The sequence below is a fragment of the Embiotoca jacksoni genome, unplaced genomic scaffold (genome assembly GCF_022577435.1).
Source record: "Embiotoca jacksoni isolate LCO1_2020_lvr unplaced genomic scaffold, fEmbJac1.0.p SCAF_11, whole genome shotgun sequence".
Classification (NCBI taxonomy): Eukaryota; Metazoa; Chordata; class Actinopteri; family Embiotocidae; genus Embiotoca; species Embiotoca jacksoni.
In genome coordinates this window covers 18,555,771-18,571,584 of record NW_027185241.1, presented here as the reverse complement: position 1 = coordinate 18,571,584, position 15,814 = coordinate 18,555,771, and the positions used below count along the sequence as shown (strand labels likewise).

General features: G+C 42.5%; 2 protein-coding genes across 5 annotated transcripts in view; both read left to right on the top strand.

Moving 5' to 3' along the window:
• cdk14 (cyclin dependent kinase 14) overlaps positions 1-7,317 on the top strand; it is a 207,006-nt gene extending 199,689 nt beyond the window's left edge. For all 4 annotated transcript variants that reach the window (XM_069143464.1, XM_069143465.1, XM_069143468.1 and 1 more), the window contains one exon: positions 1,766-7,317. The gene's annotated coding sequence lies outside the window, so the exon portion shown is untranslated. The remainder of the gene's footprint in view (positions 1-1,765) is intronic.
• Positions 7,318-13,274: 5,957 nt separating this feature from the next.
• fzd1 (frizzled class receptor 1) lies at positions 13,275-15,507 on the top strand. The gene has a single exon (XM_069143454.1). It carries the CDS (start codon positions 13,675-13,677, stop codon positions 15,346-15,348), a length of 1,674 nt encoding a protein of 557 aa, XP_068999555.1. The 5' UTR covers positions 13,275-13,674; the 3' UTR covers positions 15,349-15,507.
• Positions 15,508-15,814: the final 307 nt, after the last annotated feature.

Sequence of the window (15,814 nt, the reverse complement as noted above, 5' to 3'; positions counted from 1 at the left end):
TCCAGGAAGTAGGCCGACTCTTAGCAAGCTCAGTCTGGTTGTAACTAAGATACCTGATGAAGAAAGATATCGATGGACTCTAGGATTTTAAGTGCCCGACTCTCCGTGGTGTTACGGTACGGGTGCTCGGAGAGACAAAAAAGGACCAAAAGAGACACGATCTCACCAAATGGGTCACATTTAGTATAACAAGTAAAAACAACATTATATTGCATTTAAGATGCAATTCAATTACTCTTAACATAATACCATTGAGAGGGCGGAGTAATATTTCTAGTGATGAGCAGGGTGTGATGTCATGATGATTTGGGAACGTTCCAAATGTCTAGTTGACCAATCAGATCTCTGGATCAGAACTACTTGTTGTATAATCCTAAATAAATCTGGTTTAAATCATTTGAATAAAGTGGCTCCACAGGGTCCGACCATCCTCCTGACCCCCAGTTACAGAACAACAGAATCATTTGATGCTGATTTTATTTGGACTCGTCATTTAGTGATGTCTAGAAACACATGTTCACATGTACAGTATGTATATGCTTGGAGTCAGGAGGCTGCAGATAAACGAGACATTCATCCAACATCTGAGACTCCTGTTCAACAACGGCCTGCTTCCTCTGAGCCGACCACATCCAGAGACTCGGAGAGAGACGAGGGAGGGAAGGAGGGACGAGAGAGAGCTATGCATTATTTATTAAGCTGCAGCTCCCTCCTCCTCTTCATCCATTACCCCTCCTCCTCTTTCTCTGTTCACTCCTCCTCTTGTTCCTCTGCGCCTTCTTCCTCTTCGTACTCTCCTCCTCCTCCTCTACTCCCTCCACCTCACCGTCCTCTGCTCCCTCCTGCTCCACATCTTCGAGTCCTTCCCTTTCATCTTTTACTCCCTCGTTCTGCCCTTCATCATCTGCTCCCTCTTGGTCATCTCCCTCCTCCTCCACCTCCTCCCTTTCCAATCTGCCATTCTACTTCTGGTTCCTCTCCTTCTGTCTTCACCTGTGACCCTTGACTATTCTCCAGAGTTGTTCTTATGGTTCTTTCTGCTGTGTTGTGACTTCCAGAGGTGACGAAAGCCAAGACCACCTTCCAAATGACAGTTCACAGCATCAGGCCATTCACATACTGAATGTGTGTATGTGTTCAGGTTGGACACGTCTGTCTCTGACATGTCTGACAGATTAGACGCTTGACATCAATCTCATCATTTATTGTCACACTGTTTTTTGGTTATTCGTTTGTTGGTTTCGTGCTGGTACGATTTCCTGACAGGTCAGTTATCTGCCCAGTTATTTTATGCAGTGTCACCAGCTGCTCACCATATATAGCTGCTGAGCACGTTTTGGTCTCTATAAAGGCGAGATGGTACCAAAACAAAGAAAAAGACTAAAACTGCAAAGTATTACTATACATTTAATTTGATTTCTTTTGGGGGAAATGGTTCCAACATGTTAGTTAGCTTTAAATGTTGGTGTATGTTTTTGTCCACGTTCGAGACACTTCCTGTTTTCTAACTGTATTCCTACTCCAGCTCCATACTCGGCACACGGACATGAAACTGACATCAGCATTTTTTTCTGAATTTAGTTGAGAAGACGTAATAAGCTAAATGCTAAACTATTCCTTTACCTTCCCTTTGGTTGGTCTCTGTTAACTAACTGTTGATTTCCAGCTGCAAGAAAACGTGTAAAACAAGCGTGCTGTGATTTCGGTAGTGTTTTCAGGAGTGTGTCACTGACGGATGCTTTTTCTCTCTCTGTTTGTGTTTCAGGTGGCTGATGTGAAGAAAACAAGACAAAGATGCTGACATGGAGGATCCAGACAGATGACAGAGCCCCTGTTCTCTTTATTTATTACCTTCACAATATATGTGAGCGTGTGTGTGTGCGTGTGTGTGTGTGTGTGTGTGTTTGGTGTGTGCATGAGGAAGAGTGAGCATTGAGCATGTGTGCATTATGAAGGGTACCTAAGATTTCAGGCTATCATTTGCAAATTTTGTTTTTTCTTTTTATAAGGTTCCAATAACTCATATATCATCGTCACAGTATAAACAAAGGACTTTACTATTGGTACATATTGTGTTCTGTGTTTCTAACTAGCCTCCTATTTAAGAATGTATATTTGTATGTATAATATACTCATCTAGAAACTATATAATGGACAGTTTAATATTGCTTCATCTTCCCACCACGATACTGCTCTCGCCAAGACACGTAACTCAGCAGACACACACAGGAGACACGAACAAGGACTCATCTGACAAACAAATAATACAGTCAGTTCTGAGAAAACAATGAACGCTGAAGAACTCGTTTTCTATTTCTGATTTATGGAACTGTAGACAACAACAATAATAATAATGATGATGATGATGGAGGGCTTTCAAGTGACGTAACACATCCTCTAGCAGCCATATTGGAGGTCTTCTGGTCTTTGGTAGCTGAGAAGAACAACTCAATAGTCACTGCCTGGTTCATGTGCTTTTTGAAATGACTGGCACACAACGTCAGTAGCTAGCTACTGTATTTGTCAGCTATCTGTTGCCATTTTGGTTACAATAAATCTCACTACAGTGCACATGCAGTAGGCAGTAATAAATAGCTGTTAGTTTCACTGAACATATTGATCTCTGCCAGATACTACCTTCCCTGTTTGTCGGCCTGACTGGGTGAAGGTTGAACAGTTAAAAGAAAAACATTTTTACAGCTTTATTTTGGTAGTTTTGACCGTCATTCCTGTCAGTTCACTCACAAATACTGAGACTGAGGGACTTCACTGTTGAACAACTTATAATGGACAATTTGATCAACCAATAGTTGGACTGAGGTGAAAATCCACACAACGCGCTGGTGAGCTTCGAAGCTCTTCTACTTGGCTCCTCTGTGAGTTTGTGCGACCTACATTCACTGAGATGTTCTTGTGTATCTACACAGAAACATTACTCCACAGGGTGAGTTTCAATTTAGCCTGACCGCTGTTTTCACCCAGTGGTCTACTGCAGTACTGCAACAAAAAGACCTTTTCCTTAATGAACACCATTATAACAAAAGTGTTCTGGACCATGACGTTCCTTTACATCCACATATTTTTCTGTGCATTTTTTTTTAATCTGCACGTAAAATACTTGAATGGAAATTTAAAAAATGCACGATATCACTGAAGTGAAAAAGTTGGCACACAGTTATAAGCAAAATGCGACAAAGTGGAGTGGAGACAGATGTACTTGAAACATGTGACTTGATCGTTTACTGAAGCTTCCACTTCACCAAAGAGACCTCAGATAACTGTGAAGTCTTTTTCACCATTTGACTGGTGGCCTTTCAATTACATCATCTTGTTGCGACCACAGGTGCCGCTCGGGCTTCAGGGATGGGAAAGCCTAATTAGGAGAGGGGACGGGGGCCGCTGCACAACCCAAGTCCCGACCCGGTGATCTTCATGTCCATTCTGATTCCATTATTGGTAGACGAAGCTGCTGGGTTAAACCAAAGTCCTCGTCGTCTTGCTAAAATATGACTTAATAAACCTTTTTAACCTGTGAGCATTTAACACAGAATTATAATCAAATTTCTTATTAGGCCTATATCTTAATATGGTTTCATCAGACTAGACCTTAATGTTACGAGGCTAAGACACTGCAGAGTCAACAGGATATGCCTTTAAAATAGAGTTTTATGCCAACATTTAGACAAACAGTCCAGTTATATAGTTCAAGGAAGGCACAATAATGTGCTGTGGTTGACAAGTGTGTCAGAAAAGTATGAGATAAAACTTTTGTTGCAAGAGCAACTAAAATGAAGATGCGACGTCTTATAATAATAATAATAATAATAATAATAATAATAATAATAATCTAGTATCCAATTCATTATATTACATCGATCATAATGCTCACATTTGCCCTCATTTTCACTTCTTAATAAAACACCAGTTTAAATCTGGATTCACTTATTTACAATGAAATGCAGTGATTATTGTGGACTTTTATACTTGCTCCTTCAAATCACAGTTTGTGAGTAAAATTATAATGAATAAATTTGATCAATTGTGAATGATGGCCAAAACTCCCAAAGCAAGCCTCGGTTGTAGAAAACTACCAGAGATAATGATTCTCCTTTGATTTTTCCGTGGACCAGATGTGGCTAACATGATTCTTGTGTTGTGACTTGAAAAGCCTGCACCGACCAGAGAGACGCAATACTGTAACTGACAACAGCTGTGTGTCTGATCCAAACGTGTGTGTGTGTGTGTGTGTGTGTGTGTGTGTGTGTGTGTGTGTGTGTGTGAGAGCGTATTAAACATGGGCAATAGCTACAATAGCTAAGCATTGGTGCTTCCATCCATGTATATGAGCTAATGAACAAAAGGTAAAACACCACCGAGCCCACGACAATCCTCAACTCGTTCACTCATCTGAGAGTCAGAAGATCTGCAATATTCTATCAGAAAGAGATGATCGAGAACTGAAACGTGTTGTTCAGTTCTTGAGTGAAATGTCTCGACTGATCTGGAGCGTTTCTTTTTTTGACGTAAGTGCGTGTCAGGATGAGTGTTTTTCAGTGTGTGTGTGTGTGTGTGTGTGTGTGTGTGTGTGTGTAGTGCAGGTGGTTAATAACTGTGATCAGTCCCCGGCCCACCAACAGACGCTCTCGCGCAGAGACTCCCCCCCATACGTGTGCGTGTGCTCCTCGACACGCTACATGTTCTAAATGTTTTGGGAACTTTTTATGCTGTCACGACGAAGGTCAGCTGCATATCGTAGTATCATCTGCAAAGATGTTTACCGGGTTTTTCATCTTTCTTTTGATGTTTTGTGATAAAATATCGAAGTATTCCAGCTTTAGACGTCTGGTGATAATTGTGAAGTACTATCAATACAATGACTTCCTTTTGATCAATCAGTTTGAAATAGACTGAGACAATAATATTGGCCCTGCACTGTTTATTAGCCAAAAAGATGAGGCTGCACATGAGAAAAGGAAGCTTGGGGATACTCGTCACTCCACAGCCTCACAAACACAAACACAAACACACACACACACACACACACACACACACACACACACAATATAGATGTCTTGCCTGCTAGAAAAAACCTCTTCCACCCATCCAGTCCTGTCACCTTCAGCACCGTGTCACCCTGTGGCCCCTCCATGCCCCCTTCAGCTGGTTCTGCTCTGCAGTCTGTCATACTCAAAGATAACTTTTCATGTCTTCCTTGATACAACACTTCCATAATGTAATTAACCCTCTTCTCCACGCTGGCCATGAAGTGATGCTTTCATGTGAGTGATTACGCTGTAAGAAATGTCATTCCAAAGCTCAACTGGAGCTAACGTGACGGTTCAGCTGTGGTCACGTTCATATCCAGCTGGTGGACCAAACCAGAGCTACAATGACTGACGAGTGCGTCGGCTGCGTTGGGATGCTCCTGGCGTCGTGTAGTAAGAGATATAAGCGGCCAGTTATCTGCTAACACGTCAGCTGAAAGACTTACTACACATTCAGTGAGTTGATCACTGCTGTCTGAAAGAAAAATTCCAACACACGAAGGCAGAAATCGTGAAGTTTCAGCTCCAATGAAGAAACAAAAATAACAGCAGACAAAAACATAAAATCTGTGTAGAGCGAGGATGAATCTGTGACCTTCCTAAAATAGTTGTGTTGGTTTTTTTTACGACCATGTTAGATTGGAAACCGAACTGTAGAATTACCACCTCCCAACTATTCACCTGTCAGTAGTTTTTGCTGATTTTCTGGAAAGTTTCACTTGAACTTTGGAATGTAATTTTATGGATTTGGCCCCTTGTCTTTAACTGTGTAGTCACTGGTTGAATGGATCGCCTTTAGACAAAGTGTTGAGAGGAGGGATGAACACAGCGACCCTTAACTCTTTCAACCTGCATATGGTATGAGAGTATTGTGTTCAGACAGACTTGAAAATATCTGATCCCCAACCTTTAAACCCGATGAAGAGAAGGAAGTCTTGCAGCGCTTTGACATCTTACCTCGACTGTGTTTCCAAACCAGCTTCTTCAACCATCGGGAGAAATGGTTCAGAGGCAAAAGAGAAGATTACGGGCTAAAACTCTGCCAGCAATGTTTTAAAAATGCACTTTAAGAAGAATCAGTTTGCCCTACATTCCAGCCTGTACGGTCACTTTTATGCACTGGCTTTGCCCGTAATGATAAATATATAAATATGTATGGTTTTGCCTGATGCAGAGCGAACCGGCCTTCCTCACAAATGTAAATATGGTCCCTGGTTTTGAACCTTTACGGCAGATTGAGGAAAGCTCGTAGAAATGCTGTACTTGAAGTTATCTCGCGGCTTTTCGGTGTCATCCCCGGGCTGTGATTGTGCGGCAGAAAGAAGGGGAGGAGAGGCGGTGGGTAATGCCAGTAAAGCGGCGTGACAGAAGAGGGTTAATACCATCGAGCTGAGCTGAGATTGCCCGGCCTCGTGTGGCTTTAAGGGATTGCAGGCAGTATTAGCAGCTGAATAATTATTTTTGGTATGTTTCTCCTTGTGTGCACACTTCTGGTGTGGCACACATTGCTCCATTTAACACTGCCACCCCCCCCGCCCCTCCCTCCCAACACACACACACACAATCACACCCACCCACCCCACCCCCAACACTCTTCTGTGGAGCTTCAGCAGCCTGCAGTCTTGTATAAAATGTATATTTTGGAGTCCAGTGTGTGCAGAGTTCAAACTCTGTTCAAACTGGAACGCTCTTCATTTATTTCAAAGTCCAGTGAAGGAAACACTCGGTGGAATTGCACATTTAGCACTGTGAGCGGAAAAATGAGGAATCAATAAAATGTCAGTGGTAGAAATCAAGTATGAAGTGAACTAGTGATGCTTCCACAATGTTTGTATACAGGGTTGCAAATGTCCCCTTAAGGCTATTAAAGAAAAGTCATATATGAATATGGATATATGATGAATATAAATATAAGGCATCTATTTTTGGCATTGTTTATCGTGTGGACAGAGTGTGTAGGAAGGACTTATAGGTTGGATTCTCGCTCTGCTCATCAATGAGTCTGTGTTTGCAACTTTTTTCATTGAAGCTTCTCTCGCGTTTGGGTTTTTCTTTATGTATGCTGCACTGAACATTCATCATTTACACAAGTGGTTTGGAAAACAGAAGTGTTGCCAGTCACTTCATCCAGTGAAATAATATAGTATACAGTAGAATAGCTGTTGCATTATTTGTTACGACCTGTATGTAGTGTTATTATGGAAGATGTAATGTCCTTCTGTAAATGTTGTTTAATGTTGTTTTACCTGAAATAAAATTTATTAATGCTTCACATGTGTCTGATGAGCTCAGACATTATTTTAGGGAATAAATTAGACACAAATTTACACAAAACCACTTAAAAAAAAACAACAACAACAAAAAAAAAAACTTATATATCTACACATTTATTACAACAACAAAAAAATGTGTGAAGCAAGTTGTAGTGTTGGTGCAGCTTATATTCACTGGTGAGAATTTTGCTTATGAAGCTAACCACCTAATTGTGTCACAAAAGGTTTGGACTGTGAATCAGGCTTCTTTATTTGGGGGAAATTTTGACTTTTTGAGAGACAATAAAACAACTAGCTGAATAAGCAAAACTTCAATTTCTGTGACTGAAACCAACAAAACTGAGTGATACTTTGTTCATAATCTGTATGATTTTATTCTTATATGTTTTTACTTACAATTTGATTTTTGTTTGCAAGTGTGAGGAATATGCTCTCAAAAGTCCATTAAAAAGGACACAAAACTAACTTCATGGCGAGATGATTAGAGAAGAAGAGAAGTCAAAGCTCTGATACACTAATCTGTTTTCAGTTTTTGGACATTTTCTCTTATCTTTGATTTTTGGTGTTTAATATTGGATCATTGGAACATTTATTGAAATGAATGAAGTTCAGAGGGAAAAATCACTATTTGATGCAGCTGTTAACAATTTAGACATCTGAAATGTTGCCCCGACTACACACTGCTATTTGTAACAAGCCAGAAGCCAAAAAGGTTGGAAAGCGCTGGTTTAAACCTTAACATGTTGATGTAATTTTAAATCTTGTTGTATTATCTGTCAAATCTTCATCTTAAAAGAAAGTAACAAATAAATGTAATGGAGTAGAAAGTACAATATTTCCCTCTGAAATGTAGTGAAGTGGAAGTATGAAGTGTCTTCATCAAACATGTAATGGAAATACTCAAGTAATGTACAAGTACCTCATACTTGTACTCAACTACAGTACTTGAGTAAATGTACTTCGTTATTTTTCACCACTGAACAGGACACAGAAGTTCTGATTGTTGGAGTACTTCGATTCAATTTCATTTATATCACGGCAAATCACAATACTAATCATCTCAAGGCACTTAACATGGTAACGTCGTTACAACAGAACTTTACAACACTATAGAGAGGAACCCAACAATTTAACAATTCCTACATGAGCGACAGCTGAAAGGAAAAAACAATCTTTAAGCAGGAAGTACAATTTGGAAACTCAGATGTGTGCAGCCATCTGCTTCCATCGGTTGGGGGGGAGAGGGGGGAGGGGGGGAGGGCAGAGAGAAAAAGAACAGCATGAAGATGATCGAGACAATAAACATTGGGTATTGTTGGTGGTGCCAGAAACATGCAGCTCCAGGTTCAGGGATAAAGCACAAACCTGTGTGAGGGAGGAGAACCGCAAAGAGATACAACAAACCATAAACAAACATATGAGAAAGGAAAGAGAGACATTACAAAGGTTTTTTAAATTCTAATAGTACGTTTGTCGTGGATAATCACTTTATCTTTCTGCAAAAACAGAAGAAAAAAAAATCCTTGTGGAAAAATGTTGCATTTAGTTACAGAATTTAGTGTAAAGAATGCAAAAATGAACATTAATGCACACTGTAGTTTGGTTTCCCGATCATCACAGGTCACATAACAACAAGGCCTCTTTGATTTACACTAGTTGTAACTCGAGTCAAGTATTCTAGTAACACAAGTTGTATTGCAGCTCCCATCCCTCTCTCCTCTGTACAGACCGAGGAGGAAAATGTAGCATTCCTATGTCAGTGTGCATTTTACAGTCCGCCCTCCTCTCCTGCTAGTAGACAGACAGACCACAGAGCCAGTTGGACAGCTTTCCTCTCATCTTGTCTGCATTAGGGATTGTACGTATTTTTCCACCTTTGACTGATTTCTCCATGCTGTTGGATAATAAACTGATTTTTCGTGCTCAGACTGATTTCAGGAAGTCGTCTCGACTGGTGCTCGGAAATGACACAAAACTCAAACTGTATTCCGTCAGAGCTGCAACGCTGCATGCTCAATTTCCGAGGGATAAATTCCAATTCTAGTCAACAATTATGAATCATTTAATCTTCAGCAGGGGTGATTACAACCCAGCAAGAAAACAAGAAACACTGTTTAACAGTTTAAAGTAGGTCCCTCTCCTGGCAAACTGATCTGTTCATCAAAATTACATATTTAGAAGGGTTTTTTTCTAAGAAAAAGAATCTGTTTAAAGTGGCTTAGATGTAACTCTGCAACTTTCGCTTCATCCAATACCTGCAGATCTAACAAGATGCAAACAGTCCCCACAAATATCTCCAGCCATCCCTCCGCCACTTGCTTGCAGCTTAAGCTGGCAGCTCGATGAAGTGAAGATTTTTTAATTTACACAATTTTACTGCAAAAACCTCAAAAAAAGAAATCAAAATCTTTGAGAAAATCCACTGCAAAATTAAAAAATTTTGATGGTAAGAATCACAAAAGAAGTGGGACGGACGCACCGACTACCCAAAAATGAATGCATTATGTTGTTGCGTTGAATACTTTGTGTAGGTCACCTACAGCAGGCCAATAGAGGCCCGTGGACCACATCTAGCCCTTTCTCAAAAATGTTAGTCCCCATAATGGGAGCAGAAGTTAAAGTCCATCTCTTTGCATTGATGAAACCCCTGAAAACTACAAAAATTACATATTTAGATATTTTTTTCCAAGAAGAAAACGCCAAATGCCGTGAAGTGGCATGCAGTTTATGTCCTCTATAAAAATCAGCACACGTTAATCAGGTTAAAAACTTCATTTGATTTTGATAAATATGATCTTATAAGATTAATTAATTGTCAATAATTTGCATCTCAAACAAATAAAAGTAAAAGTCTAAAAGAAAATCTAAAGCAGTGCAGTGTTAGATAGGCTGCTGTAGCTCTGTTAGCCCTATACGCTTGTGTGCACAATTATTAGGCAAGTGAGTATTTTGACCATATCATCATTTTTATGCATATTTTCCAACTCCAAGCTGTATAAACTTCAATGCCCATTGGATTTAAGCATATCAGGTGATGTGTATTTGTGTAATGAGGGAGGGTGTGGCCTAAGGAGATCAACACCCTATATCAAGGTGTGCAGAATTATTAGGCAGCTTCTTTTCCTCAGGGCAAAATGGGCCAAAAAAGAGATTTAACAGACTGAAAAGACAAAAATTGTAAAAAGTCTTTCAGAGGGATGCAGCATTCTTGAAATTGCTACGATATCGGGGCGTGATCACAGAACCATCAAACGTTTTGTTGCAAATAGTCAATAGTGTCGCAAGAAACGTATTGAGAGAAAAAGACGCAAATGAAGTGCCAAAGATTTGAGAAGAATCAAACGTGAAGCTACCAGGAAGCCGTTATCCTCCTGTGCTGTCGTATGCCAGAACTGCAACCTACCTGGAGCCCCCAGAAGTACGAGGTGTTCAGTGCTCAGAGACATGGCCGAGGTCAGGAAGGCTGAAACCCGACCACCACCGAACAAGACGCATAAGTTGAAATGTCAAGACTGGGCCAAGAAATATCTGAAGACAGATTGTTCAAAGGTTTTATGGACTGATGAGTTGAGATGAGAGTAACTCTTGGACCAGATGGACGGGCCTGTGGCCGGATGGGCCCGTGGCCGGATGGGCCCGTGGCCGGATCAGTAACGGGCACAGAGCTCCACTTCCACTCAGACGGCAGCAAGGTGAAGGTGGAGTATTGGTAAGGGCTGGTATTATTAAAGATGAGCTGGTTGGACCTTTCCGGGTTGAAGATGGACTCAAAATCAACTCCCAAACCTGCTGCCAGTTTTTAGAAGATACTTTCTTCAAGCAGTGGTCCAGGAAAAAGTTTGCATCCTTCAAGAAGACTGTGATTTTCTTATGCAGGACAACGCTCCATCGCATGCATCGAAGTACTCCACTGCGTGGCGAGCCAGCAAAGGCCTTAAAGATGAACGAATGAAGACATGGCCCCCTTCCTCACCTGACATAAACCCTATTGAAAACTTGTGTCCCTTCTTAAACGGGAGATTTACAGTGAAGGGAAACAGTAACCTCTCTGACCAGTGTCTGGGAGGATGTGGTTGCTGATGCACAAAAAGTTCATTGTCAACAGATCAAGAAGCTGACAGAATCCATGAATGGAAGGCTTATTACTGTTATTGAAAAGAAGGGTGGCTATATTGGTCACTGATTTATTTGTTTTTGTTGAAATGTCAGAAATGTTTATTTGTTAATTTTGAGTCGTTTATTATTCTCACTTTAACAGATAAAAATAAACAAGTGAGATGGGAACATTTTTGTTTTTCATTTAGTTGCATAATAATTCTGCACACTAATAGTTGCCCAATAATTAGATATTGTCCTAAGAAAGCCAAAACCTCACTTTTACTTTCTTAAATATTCAGGTTTGAGGGTTACTAACATTTTGGATTGACCTGTAGTCTGCAGACTGTAGTTGTTCAAGAATAAAATCAATCATCAAAAATACAACTTGCCTAATAATTGTGCACACAGTGTAACCTGCATTAATTTACAATCATAAAATAAACTAGTAATAAAAGAAAATACTCAAAATAAAATAGTTAACACCTATAACATAGATGCCCGTAAATCTCTTTGAATCATGCTGAAAAAACTGTACATTGAATTCTGGCAAAGTTGTAAAAAAAAACTAAACAACAACAACAACAATTTGTTATGACCTACTATCCATTCATACAAAGTGAGGTCCTATCTATCTATAAACAGCAATGCAAGAGTGGAACACAGTGACACGTAATATTAACAGAACAGACACTGAAATATCAGACTAGTGTCACAACAAAAGAGAAACCGGAAACCGTACTGAAAAAGTACAATTATGAACATATTGCAGCATTGTGACTGTGTACAGCATGCTGTAAGTGACTAAATAAAGAATTATGCACTATGACTAATAATTATTCATAATTACTATTTATGTTAAAATATCCCATTACATGCTCTGAAATGAGACAAAACTGACAGGCTTCAAAATAATCACAGAGTAACAATTCTTCTTCAGTACTGGTGATTTTCTGTTTTCTTAAAGCACTTTTCAGCTCATTTAAAACAAATTTACTGCAAATCACTAAGGCTTCATATCACCCAGCCAGAACTGGGGAAAAAAAAAAAAAAAAAAAAACTTCAAAAAAGCTGTATGAAGTCTGGCTGCAAAAGAATATGAAGCGAGAAGGATTGGAGATAATGCTTTGCGAAAAACACTTGCACGGTCCTTTAAGATGCTCGGCAGCGCTGTTCATCCCGCATTCATGCCAATAACACTGCAGAGGCGCTCTGAAGTGAACCTCTGCAAGCCAGGCAAACATCGGGGGAAAATACAGACCCTCCCTAACCTCCATTTACCAGGTCCTACTGAGAGAAGGGGGGAGGGAAGGGGGAGGACGGGGGGACGAGAGGGAGAGAGAGAGAGAGAGACAGAGAGAGAGAGAGAGAGAGACAGAGAGAGAGAGAGAGAGAGACAGAGAGAGAGAGAGAGAGATGTAAAGCCCGTCAAAGTGAAATCAATTTAAACCGGAAGTTTGTCGGTGTCGCTATAGTTGAAGCTGACTTACGTTGTACTCATCAAATACATACACACACTTATACAGACGTATGTGTGTCTATGGCAATATAATAAACCATTAGATGTTTTTACAAAGTGATTCTTTTTTTCTTTTTTTTTTTGTCTTTTTAAATTTGGAGTCAAATTAATATTAGCCTACATACAAAGCCTGTTTGTCTACTGTACTATTCATTGTTGAATACAAGGCAGACAACGTAAACGGGCTCCTAAAATGAAAGAGAACGAATGATATCGTTGCAAAATGTTAATCATCTGCGAGTATTTTAGTTTCCACGCTCGTCAAACGAGTCACTATTGTTCTGCGTTAAAGACTTTTATTGTGAAAGTTTCGAGCGGAAGCCGTGTCGGATGTCGGTGAGCTTGTCGGCAGCGCAGCTGAGTGAAGCAGCGCAGCGCAGGTCGGAGCAGCAGACTGACGCCGCGTCGGGTCGACCGTAGACCGGAGCTCAGACTCTCCTGCAGGAATACCGTTTGGCTTTTCATGGTTTGTTTTGATTTTTTTTTTTTTTTTTTTTTTTTTGTGGATTTCAACAGAGGAGTCCGAGTTCGATTTGAAGAACTGTGGATTTTTTTTTTTTTTTTCACATGATTTTATTGTCGGCACCTCGGTGCGGTGAGAATAAACCGGGGCGAAAGGACCGAAGCCACGCTGGAAGAAGCTGATTTGACCTCGCTGAGAAACGCCAACAAAGAGCATTGGGGGGAAGTCGCCTGCCGCCTGGTGAGGTAACGTAACTTAGTTCGGCAACAAATAGAAAGTATGGCCCTCACCACGGCTTACAACAGACTCCTCCGTACGGGTTTGACTCTGTGGTTTTTGATCCTGTTCCTGAACGTGGGGATTTTTCGGGTAAACGGGCAATACGGCGGCGGCGACCGGGGGATGTCTATACCGGAGCACGGCTTTTGCCAGCCGATTTCCATCCCGCTGTGTACGGACATCGCGTACAACGAGACTATCATGCCGAACCTGCTGGGGCACACCAACCAGGACGACGCGGGGCTGGAGGTCCACCAGTTCTACCCGCTGGTGAAAGTCCAGTGCTCCCCGGATTTAAAGTTCTTCCTGTGCTCCATGTACGCGCCGGTGTGCACGGTGCTCGAGCAGGCGCTGCCCCCGTGCCGCTCTCTGTGCGAGCGCGCGCGGCAGGGCTGCGAGGCGCTCATGAACAAGTTCGGCTTCCAGTGGCCCGACAGCCTCGCGTGCGAGACCTTCCCGGTCCACGGCGCGGGAGAGCTGTGCGTCGGGCAGAACATGTCGGACCGCACCGAGCCGGACGGCCCCGTCCACGACCCCACGGAGCTCACGCTCCCCGACCCCGTCAACGGCCAGTTCAGGTGCCCGGCGTCGCTGCGGGTGCCCCCGTACCTGAACTACCGCTTCCTCGGGCAGGAGAACTGCGGCGCCCCGTGTGAGCCGAAGAGGTCTCACGGGATGATGTACTACAACGAGGAGGAGCTGAAATTCGCCCGGATATGGATCGGCATCTGGTCCGTGTTGTGCTGCGCCTCCACTTTATTCACCGTGCTGACCTACCTGGTGGACATGAAGCGCTTCAGCTACCCGGAGCGGCCCATCGTCTTCCTGTCCGGCTGCTACACCATGGTGTCCATCGCCTACATCGCTGGGTTTCTGCTGGAGGACAGAGTGGTTTGCAACGACAGGTTCGACAACGACATCAGGACTGTGGTGCAGGGCACCAAGAAGGAGGGCTGCACCATCCTCTTCATGATGCTCTACTTCTTCAGCATGGCCAGCTCCATCTGGTGGGTCATCCTGGCTCTCACCTGGTTCCTGGCAGCGGGGATGAAGTGGGGCCACGAGGCCATCGAGGCGAACTCCCAGTACTTCCACCTGGCAGCCTGGGCTGTTCCCGCCATCAAGACCATCACCATCCTGGCCGTGGGTCAGGTGGACGGAGACGTGCTGAGCGGGGTTTGCTTCGTGGGCATCAACAGCGTGGACGCCCTGCGGGGCTTCGTCCTGGCGCCGCTGTTTGTCTACCTGTTCATCGGCACCTCCTTCCTCTTGGCGGGGTTCGTGTCCCTGTTCCGGATTCGGACCATCATGAAGCACGACGGCACCAAGACGGAGAAGCTGGAGAAGCTGATGGTGCGGATCGGCATCTTCAGCGTGCTCTACACCGTGCCGGCCACCATCGTCATCGCCTGCTACTTCTACGAGCAGGCCTTCAGGGAGCAGTGGGAGAGGACGTGGATCAGCCAGACGTGTAAGACGTACGCGGTGCCGTGTCCCCTCCAGAACCACCCCAACATGAGCCCGGACTTCACCGTCTTCATGATAAAGTATCTCATGACGCTCATTGTGGGCATCACCTCCGGCTTCTGGATCTGGTCCGGAAAGACCCTGAACTCCTGGAGGAGGTTTTATACGAGACTGGCCAACAGTAAACAGGGAGAGACCACGGTGTGAAGAGCTTTGACCTCACACCTCCTCCTCCTCCTCCTCCTCCTCCTCCTCACACACTGCTCTGTGACATACTGAATGATAATCCTTTGTTATTTTCTTTTTTTCCCTCGGACTTACAGGAGACATTTGCTCCTTTTTTTTTTTTTTTATGTATATACACATTTGTGAGATTTTTTTTTTTTTTTTGTAAGTATATATTTGTATTTAAAGATTTAAAAAAAAAAAAAAAAATCTTTTTTTTTTTTTTTTTTTTTTTTTAAAAACACTCTTTTTCATACTTTGGACTTAATGGAATTGTACTTAATGATCACAAAGAGCCAGCCGACCATCCGGGACCCCGAGGTCTCGTGACCTGACTTACTGTGGACACCACTGGGAGTATTTCACATGGACTGTTTGTGTCCTCCGATCAGCGAGCGCCGGGTCTATTCTGAGCGGGATCCCGTGAAACCCAAGTGCTTCCTCGTGG

Coding starts and splice junctions, on each gene's coding strand:
- fzd1 (XM_069143454.1), top strand. CDS start 13,675: ATGGCCCTCACCACGGCTTACAACAGACTCCTCCGTACGGGTTTGACT.